At 49.0% G+C, this 26,539-nt stretch overlaps 2 protein-coding genes across 2 annotated transcripts; both read right to left on the reverse strand.

Moving 5' to 3' along the window:
• Nucleotides 1–293: 293 nt before the first annotated feature.
• Nucleotides 294–6,499, reverse strand: CNGA2 (cyclic nucleotide gated channel subunit alpha 2). Its single transcript, XM_027609309.1, has 6 exons — nt 6,390–6,499; nt 6,078–6,170; nt 5,284–5,454; nt 4,080–4,187; nt 2,181–2,287; nt 294–1,833 (listed from the first exon to the last, which is right to left on the reverse strand). Exons 1-6 carry the CDS (start codon nt 6,497–6,499, stop codon nt 428–430), a joined length of 1,995 nt encoding a protein of 664 aa, XP_027465110.1. The 3' UTR covers nt 294–427.
• Nucleotides 6,500–17,225: 10,726 nt separating this feature from the next.
• FATE1 (fetal and adult testis expressed 1) lies at nt 17,226–25,004 on the reverse strand. The gene is made up of 5 exons (XM_027609319.1): nt 24,793–25,004; nt 23,652–23,779; nt 19,011–19,117; nt 18,525–18,603; nt 17,226–17,807 (listed from the first exon to the last, which is right to left on the reverse strand). The coding sequence occupies exons 1-5, from the start codon at nt 24,896–24,898 to the stop codon at nt 17,676–17,678; spliced, it is 552 nt and encodes a 183-aa protein (XP_027465120.1). The 5' UTR covers nt 24,899–25,004; the 3' UTR covers nt 17,226–17,675.
• Between the last annotated feature and the right edge of the window lie 1,535 nt (nt 25,005–26,539).

Below are 26,539 nucleotides of genomic sequence, written 5' to 3' on the forward strand. Positions count from 1 at the left end.
TGTGCAGGGAAATGGGGATATTCAGAACACATATTAGAAAAGCAAGGACCAGAACCAAGTGGAAAGCAGCTATGTGCAAAAGAGCCTGGAGAGAGGGCAGCTCTGCAGTAGGGTGCACAGTGTCCTGCAGGTGGGCTTCTTCAGAGCAGATCATTGCCCAGCCCCCCATGCCCAAGAGAGACCCCTTGAAGATAGTTCAGCTGCTCCTCTCTTCTCTCCTCAGACTTGGACAGGCTAAAGCTCCTGGAAGCTGAGCCAACATGGTCTGCACTGTGCATAAGCTTGGCTATTAGCCGGACTTGGAGGAGGGCTCCTAGAGGCTTCAAGGAGAATTCAAGAGGGTAATGCATACAATATGGACACCGGCATGGCTCTTCTAGTTCCTGGGGTCAAGGCCAAGGCTGGGAAGGCAGTTGAGCCCAAGCCCTTATGGCTCATCAGCAGCAGTTGGCTCGGGGCTATTCACCCCATCTGACAGGTAATCATCCATATTGTTCTGCTTCATCTTGGTTTCCAGAACTGTAATGCGCTGCTTGAGTTTCTGCTGGGCTCCTGTGTACTCAGCCAGCAGACGGCCAAAGCGAGTGTACAAGGTCTCCATGTTGGTCTCCAGCTGCTCTAGCTTCTCCTGCACATCTACTTCCATGCTGGCAGCCACCTCATTCTCATCCAGCAGCCCCTCCTTCATCAGGATCTCCCGGCCTCTCTCCTCCAAGACCTTCTTGGCATCAGGGTACTCAGTCACAGCTTCCATAAGATCATCCTTGGACAAGCAAAAGAGATCTGAGTAACCAAGGCTACGGATATTGGCTGTGCGTCGATTGCCCATTTTGCTGCCCTTAATGTTAAGGATACTGATCTCTCCAAAGCAACTCCCAGCCGAGAGAAGGGCATATTGAGTAACACCATCATCAGCCACTACTGCCAATTTGCCTTCCTTGATTATGTACATCTCCTTGCCAATATCCCCCTTGCGGCAAATGTAATCTCCAGGGCTGAAGACCTGAGGACGGAGCTTCAGTACCAGCTCCACCAGCAGGCCAGCCTCACAATCCTGGAAGATGCGCACTTTTTTGAGGGTAGACAGATGGACATTGATGGCTATCTCAGCCCTCAGCTTGGCTGGCAAGTTCTTGAGAACTTCCCGCTCATCCACACTCTTCTTATTGGTCCACAGGTAGTCAAACCACTTAATGACCTTGGCTTCCATCTCCTTGCTGACCTTTCGGAACTGCATGTAATGTTTGACAGCATCAATCTTGGCCTGGAATTCAGCCCGGGTAGCATTCATGTTGGAGATCATGGAGCCCACGTTTCCCACAATGGTGGCAAAGATGAGGACACCAATCAGGAAGTCAAAGATGACAAATAAGTACTCCTCATCCTTTACAGGGGGTGGCATCTCCCCAATGGTGGTAAGTGTCAGGGTGGACCAGTAAAGGCAGTAGATGTATTCCCTAGCCAGGTAGCCATACTCAGGGTCAGTGATGTTGGGATAAACCCAGGTGTCAACCCCAAAGCCAATGGACTTGGAGATGGCATAGTAAATGCAGGCATTCCAGTGGATGATGACCAAGATATATAGGACCAGGTTGCTGATTCGGAAGATGTTGGGGTAGCTGGTGCGTGTCTCAGTGCGGTCAAAGAATTCAAACATGCGGGCAAAGTGTAGCAAGCGGTTAAAGCGCAGCTCAGGGCTGTGGATGCCCACAGCAAAATAGATCAGGTCCGTGGGAATGATAGAAGCCACATCTAGCTTGAACTGCAGGGTGTGGATATAGTTGTCCCGCAACTTCTTAGGATCTTTGACCAGCAGCCCTTGCTCCAGAAAACCTAGGAGAGATGCAAACCAGTATATCAGCTCTGCCCTCAGGCCTGTCCCTCCCAATAGGCTAATGCTCAGCAAGGGACAAACTGCGCATTCAGCCCTCCTTCCCAAGGAGAGGTATAGAAAACTCATTAGCAGAGCTGGCCTGAAAGACCCTAAAAGATGACCACCAGGTCTGAACCTCACTAAGCACGTGGGGACTGTGAGGTTCAAAGAGGAGGAGACACCAACTCAAGTCCCAACTAGGCAGTTGAGTCTAACACAGTGTCAAGAGGGCTTCATAAAAATATGGACTCAGGACTTTGGACCTATGGGTCATGCTCCTGCATATGCATCCCAGTTGCTCACCTACCTGTGCGCAATCGGATGAAGAGGTCCGTGATGTACACTACATCTGAGAAGTAGTCCAGTACCAGCCATACTAGGTAGTAGCCTCTCTGTAGGTCACTGAAACAGGCTCTGCAGGAAGACAGGACTGGACTTCACCCTCAAAGTCAGCCAAGGCCCTCTGGAGGCCTCAAACTGAGTGCCCACTGAGCACAGGGCTTGGGATGGCTACCAGGGACACTGACCAATCACAGTCAGTCTAATGTCATGAAGAAACTTACTGACAAGCAACTTATACTCCAATCCTTATTATTACATAGACATCCTTAAATAGACATCCACACTGACCATTACTTTTCTCTCATCCACTGGACTATGAGTACTAAGAAGGCAGAGACCACCTCTTAGTCATTATTCCATACCTTATGCCCTAGTCCAGAGCACCAGGATTTGACAGGTGTGAGTTGAATGAAAAATGAGTCATTGGAAGTATGAATTATAATACACAGCTGAATAGCCTCGATACCCATCTCTGCAACATACACCTATTGAGAACCCAACACAGACCACTAGCCAATCCAGGTGAGAGAGGAGAGAATAGCTGGGCTTAGCCTAGAGGCAGTGGGAATGAAAAGAGGTTGGAGGCTGCAGGAGTTTTAGGAGGAATTGACAAGAGTTGGTGACTGAATGGGTAAGAACCTAAGGAGGGAGCCAAATAAGAGAACCCAGGATGATGACCCAATGAGTGTACTAGTCAAAGGGAAGAGCTGTTAATTCTGACTACTTGGTCACATTTCAAATAAAATCCCAGCCCCCTCCACTGCTGCACAAAGCCTAGAGAACAGTCTTGTGCCTGCCTGATGTTCACTTGAAGTCCTCCAGCCACACTAGGCCATCCTGAGAGGGGGTTTTAGCATTTGTTCCTCCTTCCTAGAATGTTCCTTTCACCAGCCTCAGGCACCTAAATAACTGATTCCCTCCCAGCATTCAGGTCTCAGCTAAGGTGTCACCTCCTCAGAGAGGTCTACACTGACCTTTCTCTAGTAGCTTCCTGCCTCAAGTCCCTTAGGCATTTGTTTTGTTCATGTTTACTGCCAGTGTCTCCCACTAGCCTGAGAGCTCCAAGAAAGCAGAGACCATGTGTGTCTTGTTCACCACATTATCCCCGGCACTTAGCACAGAGTCTAGCATCCAATGGGTGCTCAGTCAAACCCTTGCTGAATGAATAACTGAAGTGGGGGATGGGATGGGGTGGGAAACGATGTCAAGGAAAGCTACCTGTAGAGAGTGGCTTTGGAAATGAAACAGCAAGAAGAATCTCCATAGGCTAAAAATGGGGAAAGGGAATTTTCTCTTGAGGAAACAGCATGTTATGATCCAAAAGTAGTGAGTACTGGGGCTGGGGTATGCCCAGAAGGTGGAACTAGAGAGAAGACTAGGTCCAGAGGGCCTTGAAGGTCACTCTGAAGGCTTCAATTCCATCCGGTGAGCAATGGGGGGCCATTGAAGGGTTTGTGAGGAGGAACTAACATAATCAAATATCAGTTTCTAGCAACCACACTAGTTGCAAGTGTGAAGGATGCATTGGAGAGGGCGAGAGTGCCTACAAGAAATGGGTGCAAAACTATTGTAGTTATCCCAGGGAGAGAAGAGGGTGGCCAGGACAGTATTGGTGTAGATGGAGAAGTAGGAACAGATACCAGAAAAGGATAGACATGAAGCTTTGGTAGCATATTAAGTTGGGAAGTAGGGGGCATTGGGGGTTAATAAGGCAGAGGGAGGTGCCATTGGCAAGCAGGGAATCCAGAAAGAAGGCTGGGTTGGGTGAGCTCTGTATCCACAGCTGGGACTGGTGTACTCTCAACCCCAAGGCCTGTGCACTGGGATGCTTTGGCCACCCCCTCCCAGATCCCTCCCTGCTCACCTGGCCACCAGCAGGCACCAGTTGTAGAGGACAGGCATAGCAATGACAAATAGCCAGCGGTAGTACCAGTCCCCAGCTGGATCCAAGACAAATAGTTCAAATTTCTTCCTGAGGAGACAGACAGAGGCCAGGCTTGGGGACTAGGTCTTCAGTGTGGCAGCACCCCCAGGTCCCAGAGGCCAGGGGTCTTTTAAAAAGTAATTCTTAAGATGATGTGCAGGGTAAAGACTGGGTTGGCTCAGGTCCCCATTTTCAGGGAGCCACAACTTGGTAGTGGGCATCTGAGTAGAGCTCAGATGGGCAAAGGTCACCCTTCTTCCTATTTTAACCCCACACAAACCCATTGGTTCTCATGCCTTCTGGAGGTCCCTTGACCAGAGGGCAGGGCATGGCCAGGGGCAGTCTTTTCATTGGAGTGGGTCTCAGGGCCTGGGGAGGGACTTCCGCAGGATGGTAATAAAGGCTCAGGGCCTGTTCCCACATCTCTCCTGGGAAGAGAGAGGCACTCCAAGAAAGTGAGTGCCACGTGCTTCCTGCCCACCCCACCCTCCCTGTTTGGTCCCTGGTCTCCAGCTCCCAAATCGCTTTCCCATATGCTACATCCTATCTTGGCAAAAGCTCTTTTCCTCCACTGGCCAGAAGTGGGGAATGTTGGCTTGGCCAGACATCCCCAGTCGCCAGCTCATTCTTCAAAGAATAGACCCTCCAGCTCTACCTTCTCCGCCCTCCCCACCCCCTCCTGCTCAGTTGTTCCCAGGCCTTCCCCAGCCAGCCAGCCCCCAGTATGGCCTCCTCAAAGGCCCACCTCTGTACCGACATTGGCGCTGGTGTAGGCATACTCTCAGCAGCACTCCCTAATTGCATCCTTCTCTGCATTTACTGACTGCTGGAACTGAGACTGGGGTTGGCACACATTCATGTGTCCTTGCTTTTTGCTTCATGAGCAGCAAGAGGATATCTGGCAAGGCGCAGCTAGGGGAAGAAAAGCAACCAGGAACTCCCATGGTAATTGGCCCCTGGATGTTGGAAAAGCTGTGAACTGAGTTAAAACCATAGCAGGTCTCCCCTGCCAACCCTTTTGCCTGCCATGGCAGGGCTTGATATAGACCCCAGTCTCCCTCTGGCAGTGGCATAAGAAACCCCACCAAGCCCTACAGTTGAATGCTTGAGAGCCCTTCTAGTCCTACAAGCTGGACAGCTATACTTGGTGCCCTTGCCCTCGCCGTCCTTGTCGCCTTTGCCATCCCCTTGCTGTGTCGTCACAGTCTGGAGTTCGGGCCCACGGAAACGCTCCAGGAATGAGTCAGGTCGCGGTTCCTCCTCACAAAAATTCTTGTTGGCCCACTCTCTAATGATCCCCACCAGGCGGACAATCCTAGAGATGAGAGGAAACATGAGCCAGAGAGGAGAATCATGCTGTTCAGAAAGGATGTAGGCCCAAGAGCTCACTATCTGGTGAGGGAGATGGAGAACGGACCCTGGAAACAGGCCAGTCTATGATGTCTGCCATGCTAACAGTTGGGATGGGGGCCAGCACTGAGGGCAGGGACTGGGGTTCAGGTATGACTCTGAATGCAGCCTGAGGGGCAAGGGGTTGCTCTGGGAAGACTTCCTGTCAGAGGTGTCATCTCAGTTAATTGTGGAGAACAAATAGTGGTTTCCAGGGCAAGATAAAAGTTGGGCTAATGGAGGGCAGGCCAGGGGGAATATTGGTCCAGGTTTCCTGAGACCTAGGCTGCAGATCTCAGGACCCTCTACATAGACCCCTTTGCTGGTAAAAATTCCTCCCCCTTTCCCAATGCTGAGACAGACAACTCTGAAGGCAATACTCCACTGACCACTCCCAGCTTGCTCACAGGAACCTCCTCAGGAGAAAAGTGCTTCCCAGGGGTCTTAGAAGAAAGGTTCAGCGGGACTGAGAGAAGGTGAGTTATGGTAGCCACTCTGACAGGCCTCATGGACGGAAGCAGGTAGCAGGAGGTGAGTGGTGGAACCCACCTGCGGAAGCCACCCCTCCCCTGCTGGGGGGCATCCATCTCCTCCAGCCTCTGCAGTTCTGAGGAGGTGTCATCGTCGGCTGCAGACTGTGGCCTGTAGAGGAAGAAGCAGAGCTGACCAGGGTTTCTGTGGGCATGCCTTGTCTCCTATCACCATTTTTCTCTCCTGGGAGGTGCCTAGAAATCCCATAGTCCCTTTTTAGAGGGTATCCTTAAGCCAAAAGATGGTTTGCTCTGTGATAATGAGGCAGAGCTGGGAGAAAGTAGAAGCCTCCAGGCCATCTCTGAAATGATCCAGCCTCAGCAGACTCACCTGCTGTTGGTCCTGTGGTCATCTTTGCCATTGGCCTTGATGGCAGGAGGTGCGTGGTGGTTGTGGTTATTGGCTGGGGAACTCTTCACACCATTGGATTTTTCTGTCATCCTCCATGTACAACGAGTATCCTCCCTGCCAGGGAGATGGCCAAGAGGAAGGTCACAGAGGATCTTGGATACCATATAAGGCAGAGGAGGTGCAAGTGAGCAGTGAGAACAGAACCAGGGCTCATCTGGCAAACACCAGCATTCTTAGGTACTGCTATGGCAATGCAGGACAGGAGGATTCAGCATTGCCTAAGTACCAGGCTCTAAATCCCAAGAAAATGAAGATGCTGTCACCACTCTGACAGGTAATTTAAAAGGCAAACAACATTAAATAATTTACAAAATGTGCTTATTTTTCTTTCACCCCAGTGAATTTTTTGACATATGAACTATCAAAGCTAAAACAAAACAAAATGGATTAAAAAAATAAAAGATGGTATGCCTGGGCAGCATAGTCAGTTGAGCATCCAACTCTTAGTTTTGGCTCAGGTTGTGACCTTAAGGTCCTGAGATTGAGCCCCAAGTTGGGCTCCACACTCAGCATGGAGTCTACTTAAGATTCTCTCTCCCTCTCCCTGCCCCTCCCACTTGTGTGCTTTCTCTCTCTCTCTCTCTCTCAAATAAATTAATTAATTCATTAAAAAAGACTGTCTAAGACATCTTCTGGTGCCCTGGCTTTCCAGATGTCTGGCACATGCTTAGGATGCTGAGCACCTCCAAACCAGCCACTGTCCCCAAACTCCTGCCCCATGGGAGAAAATGTATCTCCTTGGCCCAAAGCAACTGCCACTCCACCACTCCCCGCTGCTCTCTGGTTCTCCTGACCTAGACCACCTCAGAGCTCATGTTCCTCAGGTGGGAGTTCATCTCTCATTGACTCCTTCAACCAGTGGTACTGTCTCTGGCATTCCTTCCTCTCAGCTTTAGTCACATTCTCCCCAGTACCCTCCAAGTAATGTTGCATAAGCTGAGAAACAAAGAGGAGCCCATGGTTGGGGCAGGGAGTTAGGAGGAGAGAAGGGAGAGCTCCCATGGGCTCCATAAACAGTAGTACCAGTCAGGACTTTCTCCTTTGGGCTACAGGGAGCCTTGGAAGAGGTGAGCAGGACCATGGCTAGAACAGCATTATATTCTAGAAAGAGCCTCTGGCTGCTATGTGGAGACTGGATTATATGGGGAGAAAGATTGGAGGCAAGGTGGTAGGGAGAAGGCTGAAGAAGATGGTGCCAAAGGAGCCCGAGACAAGTGGGCAGTGTGGAGAACTATTCAGGAGGGAGAAAGGACAGGACTCAGAGATGGATGGGGTACGGGGAGCACTGGAGAGCAAGTGGGTGGGATTACACAGAAAGAAAATACAGACTGAGGGACCAGGTCAGAGCTCTGAAGAGCCCCAAAGTTTAAGGTATGAGTAGAGGAGGAGGTATCCACAAAATAGACTAAGAAGGAGCAGCCTGAGAGAGAAAAATCCTGAAGAGAGACAGGTGATTGCATTCACTCTGCAATGTTTCTTGCCATGGGGTCAGGGAGGCTGGGGAACAAGATTCAGAGCAGCTCTTCCCTGCTCAGGCTGGTCAGCATGTCCCACCAGATTTGATTAGAAATGGTCAGCACATCCCCCCCAGGTTGCCTATGGCCCCTACTGCTGAAACCCTGCCACACTCCCCATCACCTCATCCCCCCCATCTACCCGTTCCAGCTTCCAAAGCTGTCACTATGGTGATGGCAGACACACCAAGCTCTATGGTGTGTGGTAATAACAAGCAGCCTCAGAGCTGCTCGCTTGGTGTTCTCTGTGGGACTACGGCACTGGGATGCTAATGAGGGCACCTGAGGAATAAGAACCAGCATCTCTGAGTCCCTGCTTAGACCATGGAGGCAGCAGACCATGGAGACAGAAAGTTCCAGGCAATGCAAACAAAGGTAGTACCACTCACACTGATCAGAGTTGGCCTCAGTGGAGCACTGTTCAGTGAATGAATAGCAGGGGTACAGGTGGGGCAGTAAAGGGCAAGTCCTTTGCAGGGATGGAAGAGACACTGGTGTGAGGAGGCTGGACCTAGAATGAAATGTGAGCAGAGGAAGCCAAACCAACCCAGGGAGGCTGCAAATACCAGAAAGAGGACTTGAGGCAGCCTCTCACTGATAAAGATCCAGTGCAGGCCCTGCCAACCACCACTTGGACCTCTTCCTTACTAATCATCCCTAGTAGCTGTGGCCCTCAGCCCACAATAGAAATAACTGTGGGGGCACATGGCAACATTTATAGCCTCTCTAAAGTTCTAGCACCAAGACAGATTCCTCTCCCATTATTCCTGCTCCTTCTCTGCTACAAACAGTCCCTTCCTTCAGTCTGATTGCCCAGCAGCTGCCCTGCCACACATATTGCTGTTCATCAGAACCACCCCGTCAGGCTGCTTGCCAGAGAACAAAGGCAGGCAGCTATCTCCTGGCACTGTAGGCAGCTAGGCCAGTGGTTCTCAGCTGCACACTCTCCAAGAAACTTCCTCTAGTCCTAAGGCTTCCATTACCATCATGTCCCAAATTAAGGTCCCAATTCAGGCATCTCTCCCAAGCTGCCCACCCATATATCCAGCTGCCTGGTAGACATCTCCTTTGAGGCACCTCAAATGCAACGCAACTAAAACTAAACTTGATACTTTTACCTATAAATTGGCTTCTCCAAGTTACCCATCTCATAAAGGGGGGCTGCCCTCTACCCAGTCATCCAAACCAGAAACTTGAATGTCAACCATAATTCCTTATTTCCTTCAGTCATCATACCCAGATAGCCTCTGTCCTCAGTCAATTGTCCCCCCAAAGTGTCAAAGATCTGTCCATCTACTGCCCTCCATTCCCAAGGCCCTGGCCTGGTCTCGAGCCTTGACTGCTTCTCTCCAGACATGCTACAGCAGTCTGACTGCCTCAATCCTCACCAGGCTCTGGAATGGAGGGGAGATGTGGACACCATCAGGGTTTGCTGGGAGTTAAAGCTCTCACAGGGGATGAGAGCAGAGAAGGAGGCTGAGGATAACATTCTCAAGACCAGCAAAGGTGACATATGGCCCAAGGAGCTGAAAGAGTGGGGGAAATTGGTGACCTTATCCAAAGCAGCTTCCCACCCTTTTCCCCTCCAGCAGCCATTAGTTTGTTTTCTGTATTTACAGATTTGATTCTGCTGGCTGTTTGTTTGTTGGTAGGGAGATGGGCAAAATGGGTGAAAGGGGGTGGGAGATACAGGTTTTCACTTACGGAATTAATAAGTAACAAGGATGAAAAAGGTACAGTGTGGGGAATATAATCCATGGTATTGTAATGGTGTTGCATGGTGACAGATGGTAGTTACACTTGTGAGCACAGCATAACATAGAAAAGTTGGATCACTATGCTGTACACCTGAAACTAATGTAACATTGTGTATCAACTATACTTCAATTTTCTATTAAAAAAAAAAGCAGCCTCAAGGAGTGGTGGTAAAAGACAACATGTTTTGCAGGGTTTCATAATGAGTAGTAGGTGAGGAAAGAAAGATATGAATATGTCTAACTCTTTCCAGAAGCTTGACTGAGAGAGAAAGGAGAAAGATAGAGTAGAAACTGGAGAATGTGGGGTTGCAAGAGGTTCTCTGTTTTGCTCCTGTTATTCTTTTAGTGAGATAATAAAGCAGGTATAAAAGTTCTGAGGAGGGATTCAACAGATAATGAAAGTATCTGTGCATTTGACCAACTCCAGGGGGAACCTGATAGATTCCCTGGGTTGAGAAGACAGACAAGAGAATCCAAGGAGACCAAAGGCAGCTGGAGTTTGCAGAACAGAGCACTGGGGAAGAGAAAGCTGCACAGAGAGAGAATTCTGGAGATCTGCAGAGTCCCTTTCAAGTTTTCAGCTGAGCATTTATCAACACACACCTATGAGGAAGGAAGTTATCCATGGCTGGGGAAAGAACCATTCCAAAAAATTGTAGGTTACGGTTTCCAACCCTAACACAGGGCTTGGAATAGCGTCTGATGCCACCAACTAGACTGGAAAACTTAATAATTCATGGGGTATCTGGTGGTATATCCAGAAGGGTCCTGCTACTGTAGTGGGGAATAATTTGTTCCTAGACTGAACACTGTTCTGATCCCACTGAAAAAGGCTGAAAAGCAAGACTCAAAAGGATCAAACTTTCCAAATAAGTTAACTTCATCCCAGAGCAAGACTCAAAAATATCTTTTAAAATAATAAAAAAGTATCCAGCATCCAACAAGGTAAAATTCACAATGTGTGGCATCCACTCAAGAATTACCAAGCATATAAATAATGTCTCCATAATGAAGAGGAAATGATCTATTAATTAAAACAAACCCAGAACTGATACAAATGTAGAATTACCAGACAAGGTTGTTAAAAGTTAATATAACAAAGATAAAAGAGAATGATAAAAAGAAAGAGCAAAGCATCATTGAGCTGTGGGACAACTGCAAGTGGCTGAATATAAGTGTTGGTGAAGTTCCTAAAGGAGGGGGAGAGAGAAAAAAATATTTGAAGAAAAAATGACCAAAAGTTTTCCAAGTTTGACAAAAACTATTAAGCCCACAGATACAAGAAGCTCAATGCTTCTTTCTAAGCATAAGAAACATGAAGAAAACTTCACCCAGGCACATTATAATCAAATTCCCCAAATCCATTGATAATGGGAAAGCCTTAAAACTAGCCAGAGAAATAAGACAAATTATGTACAGTCACAAAAGTAAGGATGAAATCAAATGTCCAATAATAAAGGTAAGGACTTGATGGTAATAAGGAAAATCCTTCTGCTGAGCTTCAGGGTTTCCTTCCAACTTCCAACTGGACATTACTCTCTGGCTGCCCTTGGACAGATGCAGTTCATCTTGTCCCAAATCACACTGAATTCACCACCATCAGCCCTTAGACAGACATTTGTGACTGACTGAGACTTCAAGCCTTCAGCTTCTGGCCTTCAGGGTGGCTTGGCACTCAAGCTTCTCCCTAAAGAGCATGTCCAGGCTCATTCTCCCTGTGCACAGCTTCCTGCCAAGTTCCCAAAGTCCTACAGTGAAGCCTGAGTCCAGATTATGCCACCCTTTTGCCAACACCCCTCTGCACTAGATTGTGCACTGCCTGAGGGCAGGCATTAGGATCTGCATTGTTATACAGTGCCTCCTCGTACAGCACTGCAGCTGGTTCCTGGAAATTGCTCCACACATATTGATGGAAGGAAGGAAGGGATGGGGGGGAGAACACATAAAGGTTAGACCTTGGTGCAGTTCGGAGGAATCTCAGAAGGCAGAGCTTAGAAGAGGGAACTGTTAGCAGGGAGACGCTCCAGTGAATCCTTCCAGGTGACTAGGTATCCCAACTTCTTTTATAGTCCAGGCCATTCTGGCCTCAGATTCAAGTTAATACCAGCCAGATTTTTTCTGATTGGGAAGGGAACTCTTCCATGACTGATAGCCTGGAGAGGCAAGCTCCAAGTCTCAGCCAGAAGCTAGTGCCCTGGATATTAAATTTCAGCCATTACAGCAGAGAAAGTCCTAGGCTGTAGGCAGAGAATGGTATCAAGGGGTGAATTATGCACATCATGGGTGGCAGGGCAGTAAGGACAAGCAATCAAGAAAGCAGAGAGGTAGGCAGGCAAGCAGGCAGTGACAAGGAGGGCCAAGAAGAAGCTAGAACCTGGGGATGCAGGAACAGTTTCTCATTCGTTGAGCAACTATCGTGTGCTGAATACTTGACCTAAGTTAACTCATTTAATCCTCACAACAACCTGACAAGTTTGATGCTATTATTATCCCTACTGCACAGATTCACACCTAAGCAATCTCGCTCCAAAGGCACACTCAGCCACAGGGCCAAACTGGCAGGTGAACAGAGCCAGGGACTTGGGTATGAGTACCAAGAGGAGAGTTAGGTCAGAACTGCACCAAGCACTGCAGGCTCTTGTGAAGCTGAAGTTGCAGTGACCCTGCTAAGTCCCAGAACTAAGAACAGTGTCAGGCACTTATTGAATGGATGAGGGAATCATCTACATGACAAATTCCAAACTCTGCATTTGGGCATTCAAATCCCTTCTGGATCTCACCAGACCCATGTTTGCAGCCTCATCTTTTGTGGGGCCATCTCATGTTGGAGCCTGGTGGGGTGTGGCTAGGTCTGGTCCTGGCAGTTCTGAGGCAACCATGGCATCCAAAGGCCAACCAGGTATACACCTTGTCAGCCAGTTGGGGTTCAACTCAAAGCACATGTGCCCAGTCTAAGCACTCAGTGTCAACTTCCTCTAGGTAAGGCAGCCACCACCCAGGAGGCCTCACCTAACAAGTAGTGCTAAGGACTCTGCTCATGCTTTGTCAACAGCAGGGCCAGGACAGTGGCAGGAAATTTAGAGACCAGGCCACCCCAACATTAGCTGTCTCTTATGGCCACAGGCCAACATGGATGGAGCTGACATGACACTTCCTGGATGGAGCTGACACTTCCTGGTCTGGGGTCAAGCTCAGCTAAAGGACCAAAATGGAGAGCCTGTCCCTGTCCCAGTCCTGGCTCTGGGATCTTCCCTCAGCTAGAAGCTCTAAAAACTTCACTGCAGATGCTTTTGCCCAAATGGCAGAGGGGCTGGCTCCCAAAGCCTGAGAGACCTGCAGTAGACACTCTTCCTCAAGGCTCTTCTGAAGAAGCCAGGGTGCATTTGAAGGACTGAAAGCAAAGACTGTAATCCAGTAGGGTTTCTGGGAGAAGCATTACATAACCCCTGCCCCTACCTCCATTACTTCTCATATGCAGAGAGCCATGGAGCTCCAGGTGGCATACCCACCATGCTTTGAGTCTGGGATGCCCAGAAATGCCCTGGGCCAAGCAAGCAGCAGAGGCAAGGGTGGGTGGTAAGGTCCATAGGCTTTTCCTTCTCTCCTACCAAAGCCTGCCTGGCCAAGCAGCCCCTTAGCCCCTCAGGTCCTGTACTCCAAGTCTTCTTCAGTCACTCTCCTAGAAGAGAACAAAGACTTAGCTGCCTTGGGCCAAGCCTAACATGGCACTCTGTGTCTTCATACTCCTAGAGCCCCCAGGATTTCATTCAGCTGCTTTGACAGGAGACAATGTTTCCCCACACAGCCACTTTCCCTCAGCTGGGAAAGACCAGTCACATGAAAGCCCATGTCAAGACAGGCTCTAAGACCTGCACACTTTCATGGGGTGCCATCAGCCTTGGCTACAAGAAGGTGCCAGTCCTTGATCAGTGGCTGCCTCAACCCAATGCCAGCCCCTTTCCTTACCAATCAGATGACTTCAGAGGCAGGGTGTCCCCTGACCAAGTCAGCATCCGTTGGCCCTTCTGTGAAGCCTCCAATCAGAGACAAACCCTTGGGGGCTCATCAGCACCTGAAGCCAGCAGTGACCTCCTGGTGTTCCTGTTCCCAGGCCACTGGGGTCCCTGAACCCCCACACAGCTGGGAGCCTCTCAGAGAGCTGCCTCACCCTGCCTGACACCAGCAGGGGAGACTGACAGTGGCTCAGAGGAGCTCATGCCCATGGCTGCAGCAAGCTCAAGACCCTGGCCCAGGGTGGCACCCACCCAATGGAGAAGCTGTCGGACCTGTTGTCTGGATGCGTGACACTCTCACTATGGGCCCTGTACACCTCAGGCTGTAAGCAGGTGAGGGCTGGATGCCGGGCTGCCTGACTGTGGAGGCTGCTTGTCTGCTCAGACCCAGGAGCCAGCCCCTCCCAAGCTCCCTGAGGAGCCCTCCCTTACATGGAGCATGCATCGCTCAGGGCTTTGTGTCTGGGGACTCAAAGCTACCAGCTCACTGCCCCAATGCACCTGCCTCCCACCTTGGTCACAGTCCTGGCCAGCCTACCTGCCAGATGACAAGTCAGGAAGAAGACTGGGAAAGAAAAGAGGTTCCTGGGGTGGAGCAAGGTTGGAAAGGAAGCCATTCCTTCTTTTCCAGGGCTCCCTGGACTTGGCCTCTAAGAGGGGCCATGGCTGGGGAAGTGAAAGAGGGCAAAAACCCTTGGGTGGCAAATCATTAGCTCCTTTTCAAGAGGCCAGGTACAACAAAGCCCCCTCTGTGCACCTCACATCTTTCCACATGCCCACTTTCTTCTGCCTGTTTTCCCCCAGCTGCTGGGAAGCCAACCTGAGACAGAAGAACCAGAATATTGAGTTTCAGCATCTGCATCTGCCAAGGCCGGCAGGGTTTTAAGGGCCAGCCCAGTGGGGCAGGCATGACCAGAGGTTTACTGCTTTCCCCACCTGCACACACATCTGGGGAACCGGCCCATCTCTCAGTGGGTTGTGTGGGGTGGCTTACATGAGATCCCATGCACAAAGCCCAGGACACATACAGGTACACATATCTATGCAACACTAGGAGGTCACCGATGGCTGTGTCACATATGTGACAGTGAGAGTTTGCAAGGATGCACACCAAGCTGACCATGGGAGTTAGTTCTATAGCAGGGCTTAACATTGTGGGACAAGGGGCTTTTTTTAGCTACACCTGTAATGTTTGCCTTTTTCAGGAGGATATCATCAAGCAGGACTCGTGTAATTATTTTTTACATGCAATGTGCTAGCACATAGTAGGCACGCCAGAGAAAGTAGTGGTCAGAATTGACTTACTTTTATGCCAGAGGCTTTTCCACAGTGGGCATGCCCTAAAGACCAGGCTTGTAAGACCAAGGCAAGTCCAGCCCTCAATTCAGGAGGCCAGAATTGCTCTCCAGGGACTCTGGTCAAGATGCCATCCTACCAGCCCTTTATTTCTGCTAGGTGCCAGAGATGCAGAAGGCAATGGAAGTTAGTCCCTTCCCTTTAGCAGCTCCTGATCCAGTGCAGGGACCAACTACGTACCCCTCTAATGCCAAGCCTGGGCAGCCCATAGGAAGTTTCAAAGAGGAACGATAAACAACACACTGCAGAAGAACCCCTTCCCCCACAGTCAAGTATGAATGAGTCCTTCCCCTCTCCCACCAGCCTATGGGGAAATTGAAGTCTTCTTGGGAGATGGGTTGGGCTAATGCTGGAGTGCTTGGGCAAGGCCAAGGGGAGCTTGGAAGGGGGTGCCAGCCCCTACAATAGGGCCCCTCACAGAACTCTGCAGAGGAGCCCACTGCCTGTCTCCCAGGTCATCATGGAGGCCAGCATGGGGCAGCTTTTGCCTCTGTAGATGGAGCAGGGCTAGCAACAGCCAAGCAGTCACACCACAAGGTAAGGTATGGAGGGTAGCCAGGGTCTAGGCAAGTGCTCCACCTTAGCTCACCTAGCTGAGGAGGCATTTCTCCAGGGGGCTGCCACACTGTTTGTTTGCATCTCAGCTAAATTGCTCCCAAGGGTGAACCTTTGTTTCACAACATATTTTCAGCCAGACTTCTTCTGAAAACATGTCCATGTCTGCTCACACACCCACACGCACACCCGTGTCCCATAGGGTAGGCCTTGCCCCGACCTGCAGCAGCCTTCTCTTCCTCTGAGCCTTCTGGCACAGCCAGCTGGAACAGAAGAAAGGGGCAGCTTTCAGAGAGCCACTCAAGGGCAGGCCTTCTGGCATCCTTAAATCCAGGCCTCTCCATTCTGCTTGGTTGGCGTCCTTCCATGTCCTCAAAGGCAGTGGGGACTTTGGGCTTGTGGTTGTAGCCATTAAGAAGTCCCTGCACCTTTGGGCCCTGATCTGCCCTGAGGCTGTGGGGAGGGGAGGGGTGGCCTGCAAGGAGGTTCCCCAGCCTTCCTCTTAGTCCTCAGATTATTCCTGGGCACCAGGGCCCATTTGGAGGCAGCAGGGAGGCTCCAGGCCTCTTGGCTTTCCCAACTAGAAACACTTGTGTCTGGATGCCACTCTCTCCCCATTCCACAGAGGGCTTTCCTCATCCTCCCTGTCCTCCCACTATCTCTATCTCTTTCTATCTCTGTCTCTTTGTCTCTGTCTCTTTCTCTCTCTCTCTCATACACACATACAGACATGGACATACACACACATACAGTCATGTTTATTTTATATCTAATGACTAACATACTTTCCTACCTTTATAGATGGAGATGCCCTGACAGATTAGGAAGGTCCAGTCAGCCACTAAAGCCAATAAGAACTTTCTGGGTCCCTGCCCCCCAAGAGATATGTATTTATCTTTTGGCCCCAGGGAAAGGGGCAACAGCTCTTCCCAAAGCCTCCTGCAGCCCAGCACATCTGTCCCGTGGTCGGGCCCCAAGCAGCAATGCTCCCATTTGCTCAATCCAAGTCCCACTGTCCTACCAGCAATCTGCCCTGTCTGAGGTTAGCTTCATGGGGCTGTGGACATGGGGGAGAGGGGTTCGAAGCCCCTACATGTGACCTCCCATCCAGCCTCCACAGCTGAGTAGGGGTCTTGCCCTCAGTCAGTCTATATGAGACAGGCAGAGCTCGAGGCTGGAACACAGGAAAACCCATTCTAGACCTAACCCTGTCCCAGTCTTGCTGGATGACCCTGGACGATGTTCTCCCTCTCCAGGGCTCAATTTCCTCCTGGGCAAATGGAAAGGTTTCTGGTGCATTCCAGGTTTCCTCTGATTGAGTCCCTGCAATGCCTGGCCCAGACAAGCTGTTGAGAACAGCTTACCCACAAGCACTCATTGTCATGAGCCCAACAGGAAGGACTTTGCCAACCCCTGCCCCTAAAAAGGCTCCCTGCCTGGGCAGGGGACTTTGGGGAGGAGAGAAGGGAAGGAACCAGGACCCCTGGGTTGGGGCATCAGCCTGGTCCCTGCAACAGTGACTTTGTCCAGATGTAAGAAGATCAACCACCAGGGTTTGCTGCTATCAGTGAACTTTTATTGAGTGCATTTTCTGTGTAGAGCCCTGTACACAAAGTGGAAGAAAACGGAATGCACAGCCAAGCCCCTGCCACAGAGGATGGAACAGAAGGGACACTGAGGGCACAGAAGCAAGTTTCAGCTCTGAGATGGTCACTATGGAGCCCTGATGGGCAAGCAGGAAGCACCTGCCACTGGTGTTACTGTGGGGACAAGATGTCACCCTCCTCACTCTCCAAAGTGGCTACATTTCAGCCCATTCAGACTTTTGGAACGCCACACTTCTTTTACCTCCCAGCTGCTAGGGCCTCCCCCAGGCAAGCTGTGTAACCAGAGTTAGAAAATGGCTCTGATGCTGCTAAGGATTGCTGGAAGATGGAAGAAAGATGGACAAGGGCAGCTCAGGGAGAAAAGGGAAGAAAAGGAAGAAGTGGGCTCAGGCGGCATGAGGCATCACTGGCGCATCCACAGCCACAGGTTAGCAATGCAGACCGACACCAGCATGGTGAAGAACAGAGCATCCCTGTGGCGCCAGGTGGCACCCTGGTCCTCCAGGTCTCTCAGCCGGCTGGTGATCACGTGCATCTGCAGAGACCAAAGGGGCTGGTGAGTGAGATTCTCCTGGGGAAGCCAATGGCTCACCACCGGGGAAAGTATGAACTTAGTACAGGAAGGGGCCTTGCTGCCCTTTGGGAGGCCAAAGTGCCTCTGGGTGAGAAAGAGGCAGAGCAACTGAAACCAGGGGCTGGGGTGGGCCCATGGCACCGACGGCCGGGCTGCCTGTGTTCGCAGGCCCAGTGGCCTTGCCCCCCTCACTGGTGTTCACCCACTTGTCTGGAAGAGGCCAGCCTGTCCCAGCTGTGAGGGGGGAGGCGGGGAAGGGCATTTCAGTCCTGGGGAAGGCCGGCATGGGGGCAGCTGCAGCACCAGAGTAAAGGCTCCAGGATGGGTGACACTCAGGGGCTGGAGAGGGCCACCAGGGCAGATGTCCCTTCGGGCCTGCTGTGGCCTCTCCTTGAGAAGACAACCTCTTCTATTGCCTCTTCATCCTCCTTTTGACTTCCCCTATTCCCTTCCCACACATCTCAGGGAGAGAGGCAGGGCTAAGGCTGCCATCAAGATGGGACACTAGAGCCCTGAGGACTGGGAGGAAAGGAAGGGGAGCCTAACCTCACCTCCACAGCTAGAGGCTAAGATGACTTCAAGGGGGGTGGTCTCATTGCTGCTGAGGCCCACCTGCCCCAAGACGCCATGATTCTGCTTCCACCCTCCCAGTGGGTCCATGGCACAAGAGATGCTTACCTGTCTTCTCATGACTTCCATCTCCAGTCCATTTAGCTCTTCCAGGCCAATCTCTGCCACCATATCTGCGTCTATGTTGCTGGGAAATAAGAAAAGACAGAGGGTCGAGGGCTGCTGGTGGTCCCAGGCCAGGCATGGCAGGGAGCATAGGAAGGCCATGAGGGCAAGCAGGTGAAGTCAGGTGTTTTTCTAAACAATGACTCTGTCATCCTGAGTCCTTTCCTTCCCGGGTAAGCAGATCCTGGGACCTGAGGGCTGGGAGCCACCCTAGCCCAGCCTCAGTGTGCTCAGAGGCCCCAAATGGGCAAAAGACCAGGAGGTTCAGGGGCTATGATGAGGGGACAACAGAGCCCCAACATTCCAAGCATGGCCAGCTGCTCACAACACCTTCCCAGTCAGTCTGTTTGCTAGCCCATCTGGTCCACCCTGGTCCCTGCCCAAAGAGCTCCAGCTTTCCTCCTGCAGGATCCCTGGGATCTCTCTTACCGCTCATAATGGAATCTCATGTTTTGGAAGCCACCAGGATACTCCTGGGGGTGCGCACCACCATGGCCTGGTTCTCTCAACATTCTGGGCATTGGCAGCTGGGACCCCTAAAGAAAGGAATGGTCAGTAAAAGTAGCCTACTCAGTCTCAACTGAGCAGCTACCCCCCATTGCCTAAGACCAATGGTGTACCCTATCAGGAGTCACGTGGTACCTGATCCTCTGGAATCAGGGGTTGGCAGCTTCAGACCACTAGAAGAGCTTGGGAATCCCACAAGTTGGCCAATTGCCACAACTCCGCCCATACCATGCTCCTTAGTAGCTTTTAGCCATCCAAGCTATGGGGAAAGAAGAGCAGTGACAGGGATCCCTGTCCTCTGCCGACACTGTCACATGCAGACATTAGCTGAGTCAGAGAGGAGAATGGAAAACCTCAATTTTAAAGCCAAGGAAACTGAGGCCTGACAAATGACTGCACTTCCCAAGGACACACAGTAAGTGTTGGAGTTCAGGATAGAACTCTGACAACTGGGAGACCATAACCTCCTTCTCTGGGTGAGCACAGCCATCCCAGCGGCTTTCATTTTTATCCATCTGCTAATGACTACATGGAGTGGATGTCTCTGGCCCACAGCTCTGGGGCTAGGGTATCTCATGCCCTGAAGAGCCAATGTGCACTAGAGGAACAGAACGTGCCAGACCCACCTGGATTCAAATCTCAGCTCTAGGTTTCCAGTGCAAGATGAAAAATTTCACAAGCTATTTGGTTTAACACATGCCATATGTCACCCTGTAAGCCCTTACCAACATCAAGTCATTAAATCCTCTTCATGACCCTTCAAAATAGGCATTACTATCATCCCACTTTGAAAGATGGGAAAACTGAGATACAGAGAGGTCACATTACTTGTCCGAGTCACACAGATAGTAAGTAGCAGAGCAGTCATTTAAAGCCAGGATATTTTGCTCCAGAGGTTGTGCTTTTAATCATTATACCAGGAACCCTCTCATATTGGACACCACTTCCCCTTCAGACTCCATTAAAATGAAAGTGAAGCGAGTAAAATGGTATAAAACCTATAAGAAAGAAGATAACAGGAGAGGAGAGGCCACAAATGATGAGAGAGGTCAGCAAGACTGTGGCATTCAGAGAGTGTTGAGAACAAAGCCAAGCAAAGCAGGCCATGTGGCTCAGAAGCAGATGGGGAGCAGCAGAGGAGGGAGTCCCCCTCCTGTCAGTGGCCAGAGAGGACCCAGAGCTGGAGGCTGCAGGGACACTGGGGTGGTCTTGAGGACCTGCTGGGTGGGGGTGGGGGACAGCTGCCTTGGCTTAAGGTCTGTACATGGAACAGTCATCTAGCCCTCTTACCCCACCTGGCTGGCAGCCAGGCACTTCCCCCTGAGTTCAAACCTGAGCTAAATGAATGGAGAAGCAGGGGTGGTTTTGCCACAGAGCAGAGTCCTCTCCACTTTGGCATTTACAGGTACCTCCTGCACAGCCCACCTTGCTGAAGTAGAAACCTGCTGTCTCACAGGCCTCTCCAAGACACAGAATTCTTGGTTGGCTCTATTTGCCTCATTCTTAACAAGAAACAGACAACCTAGGCTCACCCGTCACCTGAAAAATATCTGCAGCCTTCCTATGTTCTTAAGAGCAATAGTAAGCTGCAAGGTTGAGTGATTTCTGTATAAAGGATTTTCATGGGAACTTTGCCATCATGCTCCATTTGTTGTAATAATGCAAAATTTCTCTTTCTCAAAAGTGCACACAGATATTGGTGTCACTTTTTCTGTGTGAACAGTACTTGACAGTCATGCTACTATTTTATTTTCCTCCTCATCTTCTTCTTACAATACCTCAAAAATAGGATGAAAATGACAGTGTGTGTCAAGAAAACCCCAGGACAATAAAGGAGAATTTGATTGAGAGTTTCTCTTAGAACAATTTCCACACCATCCCCTTGATTTTCCTACAGATTGGGATCAGAAAGACAAAAGGTTTTTTGAGAGATCTGAAGGCAAATAAGGATGAGTAACTGGTGGCTGGGGTTTGTTTGTTTGAAATAACATAGTTTGTTTTTAACACATAAATATAACAAGAATTAATGTGACAACAACCGCAAGTCGATGATAGCTTATTGTGGTTTCCATCATAAGACAGGTGTAACTGTTCAAAACCAGTTGTCTTGTTTTTAATTTTAGAAACCCTTTATTTAGAATATATGCATTGTAAAACATAAGACTTTTATAGCAATTTGATGGAGATTAAGAAAATCTATGAATTTCAACAAGTCCTAGCTTCCCTCTACTATTTCAAAAAGTGTTATTTTTATGTTCATGTACTTTTCAAGGCACACTACTTCCCCCACACACAAATCAGCAGAACAGTATTATGAAATTTTTTTGTCCTTTCATGTTGTGGTTCTCTCAGAGGTGGTTACGGTTCCATCCTTTTTTTTTTTTTTTTTTTTTTGGCTTAAAAGTAAATGATAAATAGAATTGATAAATTTCTTAATTCTAAATGTCTGATTTCTTTTTTAAAAAAAGATTTTATTTATATATTTGACAGAGAGAGATACAGCAAGAGCAGGAACACAAGCAGGGGGAGTGGGAGAGGGAGTACTACGCTTCCCGCTGAGCAGGGAGGGGCTCGATCCCAGGACCCTGGGATCATGACCTGAGCCAAAGGCAGACGCCCAACGACTGAGCCACCCAGGCTCCCCCTAAATGTCTAATTTCTAAATTCAATATAATGACTGTTTATTTTTAAAATACTCCTGTGGTCCTAATAGGTAACTATAATTAATCCAGAGATTATGTCTCCCTACTGCCCCCCAAACACCCTATTCTCCCTCAGTCTCATGAGCATGGGTGGCTTGCTGGAGCCTAAACTGCTGGAGCAATTTGATTTGAATTCCACTTTTGGACACAAGAAGCCAATTCAATATTTTGGTTTATTTTCTTTCCCAGGAGGTCTCTCATCTGGGAGCTCTATTTCTCTTTATTCATTAGCAGTGGAATCATTTGGGCCTTTATCATAACTCATTCCCTAGGAACAGCCAGGCCTCCCCACTCTCCAACCTTGTTGCCTTTCCCCCACTAACCTCTGCAACACTGTAACACCATGGTGACCCTGGCTAACAGAATCCACTACAGAACTACGCGACTCAAGAAATCCCCCAGAATATTCAGGTCATCCTCCTCTCCAAAATGGCTGCCTTTTCCCAGTACCCTTTGCAACAATATGGCTGCCATTTTTTCTTTCCGGAACATTCCCTCACCCAAGGTGAATGTAGCTTAAAGGATTAGCTACAGAACAATGGGACTCAGATGATTTCCCAGAACATTTGGTCTCCCTCCCTCTCCAACCTAGTCGCCTTTTCCCAGTAACCTTTGCAACAGTATAACAACCATTTTTCTAAAACTTTCCCTCAGGCGCAGTGAAAGTAGCTTTAAAGGACTGGATACAGAACTTGAAACTCACATGATTTCTTCCAACAGTCAGTTCCCCCTCCTCTCCAACTTGGTTATCTTTTCCCAGTAACTTTTGCAACAGCATAGCAACCATGTTTCTAAAACTTCCCCTCGCCCACCAGTGAATAAAACCTAAAAGATTGGCTACACAGTGAGAGAACTCACGTGATTCCCCAGAACACTCAGGTCTCCCTCTTCTCCAAAATGGCTGCCTTTTCCCAGTATCCTTTGTAACACTGTACCTGCCATTTTTTTCTAGAACATTCCTTAACTCACATTAAATTAATTTAAAGGATTGGCTACAAAATAGTCAGATTCAATTGATTGGAATTCCTAACAGCAAGGGAGCATAGGAACCTAATTTGCCTTACCTTTGTCCCAGCCCTGAGAAATATATTATTTATATATATTTATATTTAATCTATTAGATGCGGCCCATCCACATTATCAAAGATTAGTAATCCTTTACTTAAAGTGCACACAGTGTAGATGTTAACAAAGCTACAAAATACCTTCATAGCAACACCTAGACTAGTGTTTGGTGGAATAACTGGGAACTAGAGGCTACCCATATGGACAGGTAAACTTGACCCTCACAGTGGTCTAATCCCTAGGGAAGCTGAGGGAGAATTTGGACTTAGACCAGGGACTGTAGGGCATGCCTGGGGATGGTGAGACTTCCCCATTGGCTGCAGGCAGATCCCTTCTTTCCTGCCCTTCCCTCCTTTGGTTCTCATGGTTCCTGCCCAGGCTGATTATTTAATTAATAATTAAATAATTTATATAATTGTAATTATAATTTATATAGATAAATATTTATACATAAAATATAGATATATAGAGAAATATAGAGATTTATTCATTCATTTATTTACGAAGGAAAGTTTCATTTCACACACACTAGAGTTTTGAGGAGTAAAGTGTATATGTAGTCCCCAAGTAATATGTGATTCAGGTGTTCTGGACTCTCAAGGTTGAACTCCCAGCCTACCAAAGGATGGTCGTGACCTCTCATTGGACATCCCTGCCTTCACTGCCTCACCAGTACACAGGAGTTTCCTCCCTTGCCCCCAAGTCAACATCTGGCTCTGCTTGACCTACCATCATCAGGCAGCCTGTACGCCCAACCCCAACCCAGCTGTTGCATGCCAAGGGCTTCACACAGTACCGTTTTCTTGGGCCGGGTGGCAGTCATATTCCAAACTGGTTGACCTGCAGCAAAGCCAGCAGGCTTTGCATCCAACTTTTGTCGCCGCTGAGAGACACCCAGGGACTGGGATCCATGCTCCGTCATTTCTAGGGAGAAGAAGAAAAGCCCCAGGAACACCCATAGAGGCTGTGCCAAGGCTTCCTGGGCACGGGATGCACCAGAAAGAGGATAAGGTACCCAAACTTCTTAGGAATCATTCAACACTCATTAACTGCTGTCCATTGGCAGATCCCAGGCCTCAGTCTGTTCATCTGTTCAAAAGTTTAGCAAGTATTTACTGAGGGCCTCGCTCTGGGCTAGGTTACTGGAAGGACAGCAATGACCAAGAGACAAGATCTCAGCAATCAAGTAACCAACTGTCTGTGTGTGCATAGCGTGAGTGAGGGGGCAAAACAGAAATAATCCATCAGTGTTAATTCAGATCAAGAGATACATGCTCCCAAAGTGATAAGAACAGGGCAACATGGCAGAAGGAAGGGACTACTTCTAGAAAAGTCAGAAACAACATTGAGGCAGAGACCTGAAAGAGAAAAAGATCCCTGCCATGTAAAATCTAGGGAAAGAGCATCCCAGGCAGAGGTAACAGTCAACACAAAGGCTGTGAGGAAGAACCAGCCTTGGGCTGTTATAAGGACAAGCATAAATGCAGTGTGCAGTGGTTCACCGTGCCACAGCATGAAATATCTTGAGGAGGTCACCTTGATTGGCTCTTGTAGATCATAGAAAGGAGTTTGGATTTTACTCTAAAGGAAGAGAAAGCATTGAAGGACTAAAGGAGAGAATTGATCTGATTGATCTTATAAATTGAGCCCTCTGGATGCTTTGCCATAGACACAGTGGTAGCTTGAACAAGGGGGAGATAAGGACCACCCATGTGGTCCTTATCCTACTCTCTCACAGGCTGCAAAATGCTCACATCATCAATTCCCTTCCCCCCAGCTTCCCTGTCCCTCAAGACACAAGTACATGTATATGCATACCAAGGCACTGACACACCTGTAGCCACACATACATGCATATATATGAGTCTGCCTAGCCATACACACACCTTGCACAGGTGCAGACACCCAAGGAAAGGGACATTACAAGGGCTCCTCACCTGCTATCACCAGGTGCTCTTGGTTTTGCACACAGCTTCCAGGAACCGGCTCTTCAGCCAGGGATGTTTCCATCTCCTCCTTGATGCTAGGGGGCCCTCCTGCCATCACAGCCAGTTTTATACTTTTAAGCTATAGCCAAGGATACACAGGAAGCAGGGCACAGAGCAGGCACTTGGAAAATCAGCTCTTCAAGGGGTAGGAGCTCAAGCAAGATATAGCTGGATATGGGGGTGGAGCCAGACTCCCGCACCGGGCTCAGGCCTTGGACCCAGCACCTTGTGTTCCTGCTGTATCTTGTTGGCTTGGTTCACAGCCTTCTCCCCTGCTACTCTGTAAGCAACTTAGGAGGAAAGATAAGTGTCAGAAACTTTGCCTGTGAGAACTACCCTGGCTCTCAGGTCACTTGATTTGGCCCCATTGAGGGGCAGGTGGGATCCACCCTCCATCATTTCTAAAGAGAAGCAAGTACTAAAAAAGAATAAATAAAATAAAGAGAAGCAAGTACTGGCACAGGACCCCAAAGCCAGTCAGTAGTCAAAACAGGGTTAGATCCCAAGACTGTCATGGCTTCTGCAAGCCCAGCTCTGGCTAGTAATCCAGGCCACGGCACCCCTTGGAAGGCATCCTCTGCAGAACACATCCTGTCTCTCCTAATCTGGAGTTCCCAGGGAAGGGAGAGGGCCTTTTGATGCCCTGGGTCAGCCTGGGCAGGAATCATGAGAACCAAAGGAGGGAAGAGCAGGAAAGAAGGGATCTGCCTGCAGCCACTGGGGAGGCCCCACCATCCCCAGCCAGGCCCTACGGCCCCTGGTCTAAGTCCAAATTCTCCCTCAGCTTCCCTAGTGATTAGACCACTCTGAGGGTCAAGTTTACCTGTCCATATGGGTAGCCTGTAGTTCCCAGTTATTCCACCAAACACTAGTCTAGGTGTTGCTATGAAGGTATTTTGTAGCTTTGTTAACATCTGCACTCTGTGGACTTTAAATAAAGGACATTACTAATCCTTGGTAATGTGGATGGGCCTCATTTAATCAGTTGAAAGGCCTGAAGAGCAAAGACTGAGGTTTCCCAGAGGAGAAGAAATTCTGCTCAAGACTGCAGCATCAGGAAACAAGAGCAAACATAAACTACTGTGATTATATCAAAATAAAAAGCTTTGGCACAGTAAAGGAAACCATCACAAAATAGAAAGGCAACCTAGTGAATGGGAAAAGATATGTGCAAATGTTATATCTGAGAAGGCCTTAAAATCCAAAATATATAAAGAACGGATGCAACTCAACACTAGAAAAACAAAAACTCCAATTAAAAAATGGGCAGGGGACCTGAATAGACATTTTTCCAAAGAAGACATCCAGATGGCCAACAGACACATGAAAAGATGTTCAGCCTCACTTACCATGAGGGAAATGCAAATCAAAACCACAATGAGCTATCACCTCACACCTGTCAGAATGGCTAAAATCAACAATACAAGAAACAAATGTTGGCGAGGATGTGGAAAAAAAGGAACCCTCATGCACTGTTGGTGGGAATGTAAGTTGGTGCAGCCACTGTGGAAAACAGAATTGAGTTTCCTCAAAAAATTATACATCCACATGGATGGGACTGGAGGAGATTGTGCTCAGTGAAATAAGTCAAGCAGAGAAAGTCAATTATATGGTTTCACTTATTTGTGGAACATGAGGAAGAGCATGGAGGACATTAGGAGAAGGAAGGGAAAAATGAAGGGGGGGCGGAAATCGG

The sequence above is a fragment of the Zalophus californianus genome, chromosome X (genome assembly GCF_009762305.2).
Source record: "Zalophus californianus isolate mZalCal1 chromosome X, mZalCal1.pri.v2, whole genome shotgun sequence".
NCBI classification, from domain to species: Eukaryota; Metazoa; Chordata; class Mammalia; order Carnivora; family Otariidae; genus Zalophus; species Zalophus californianus.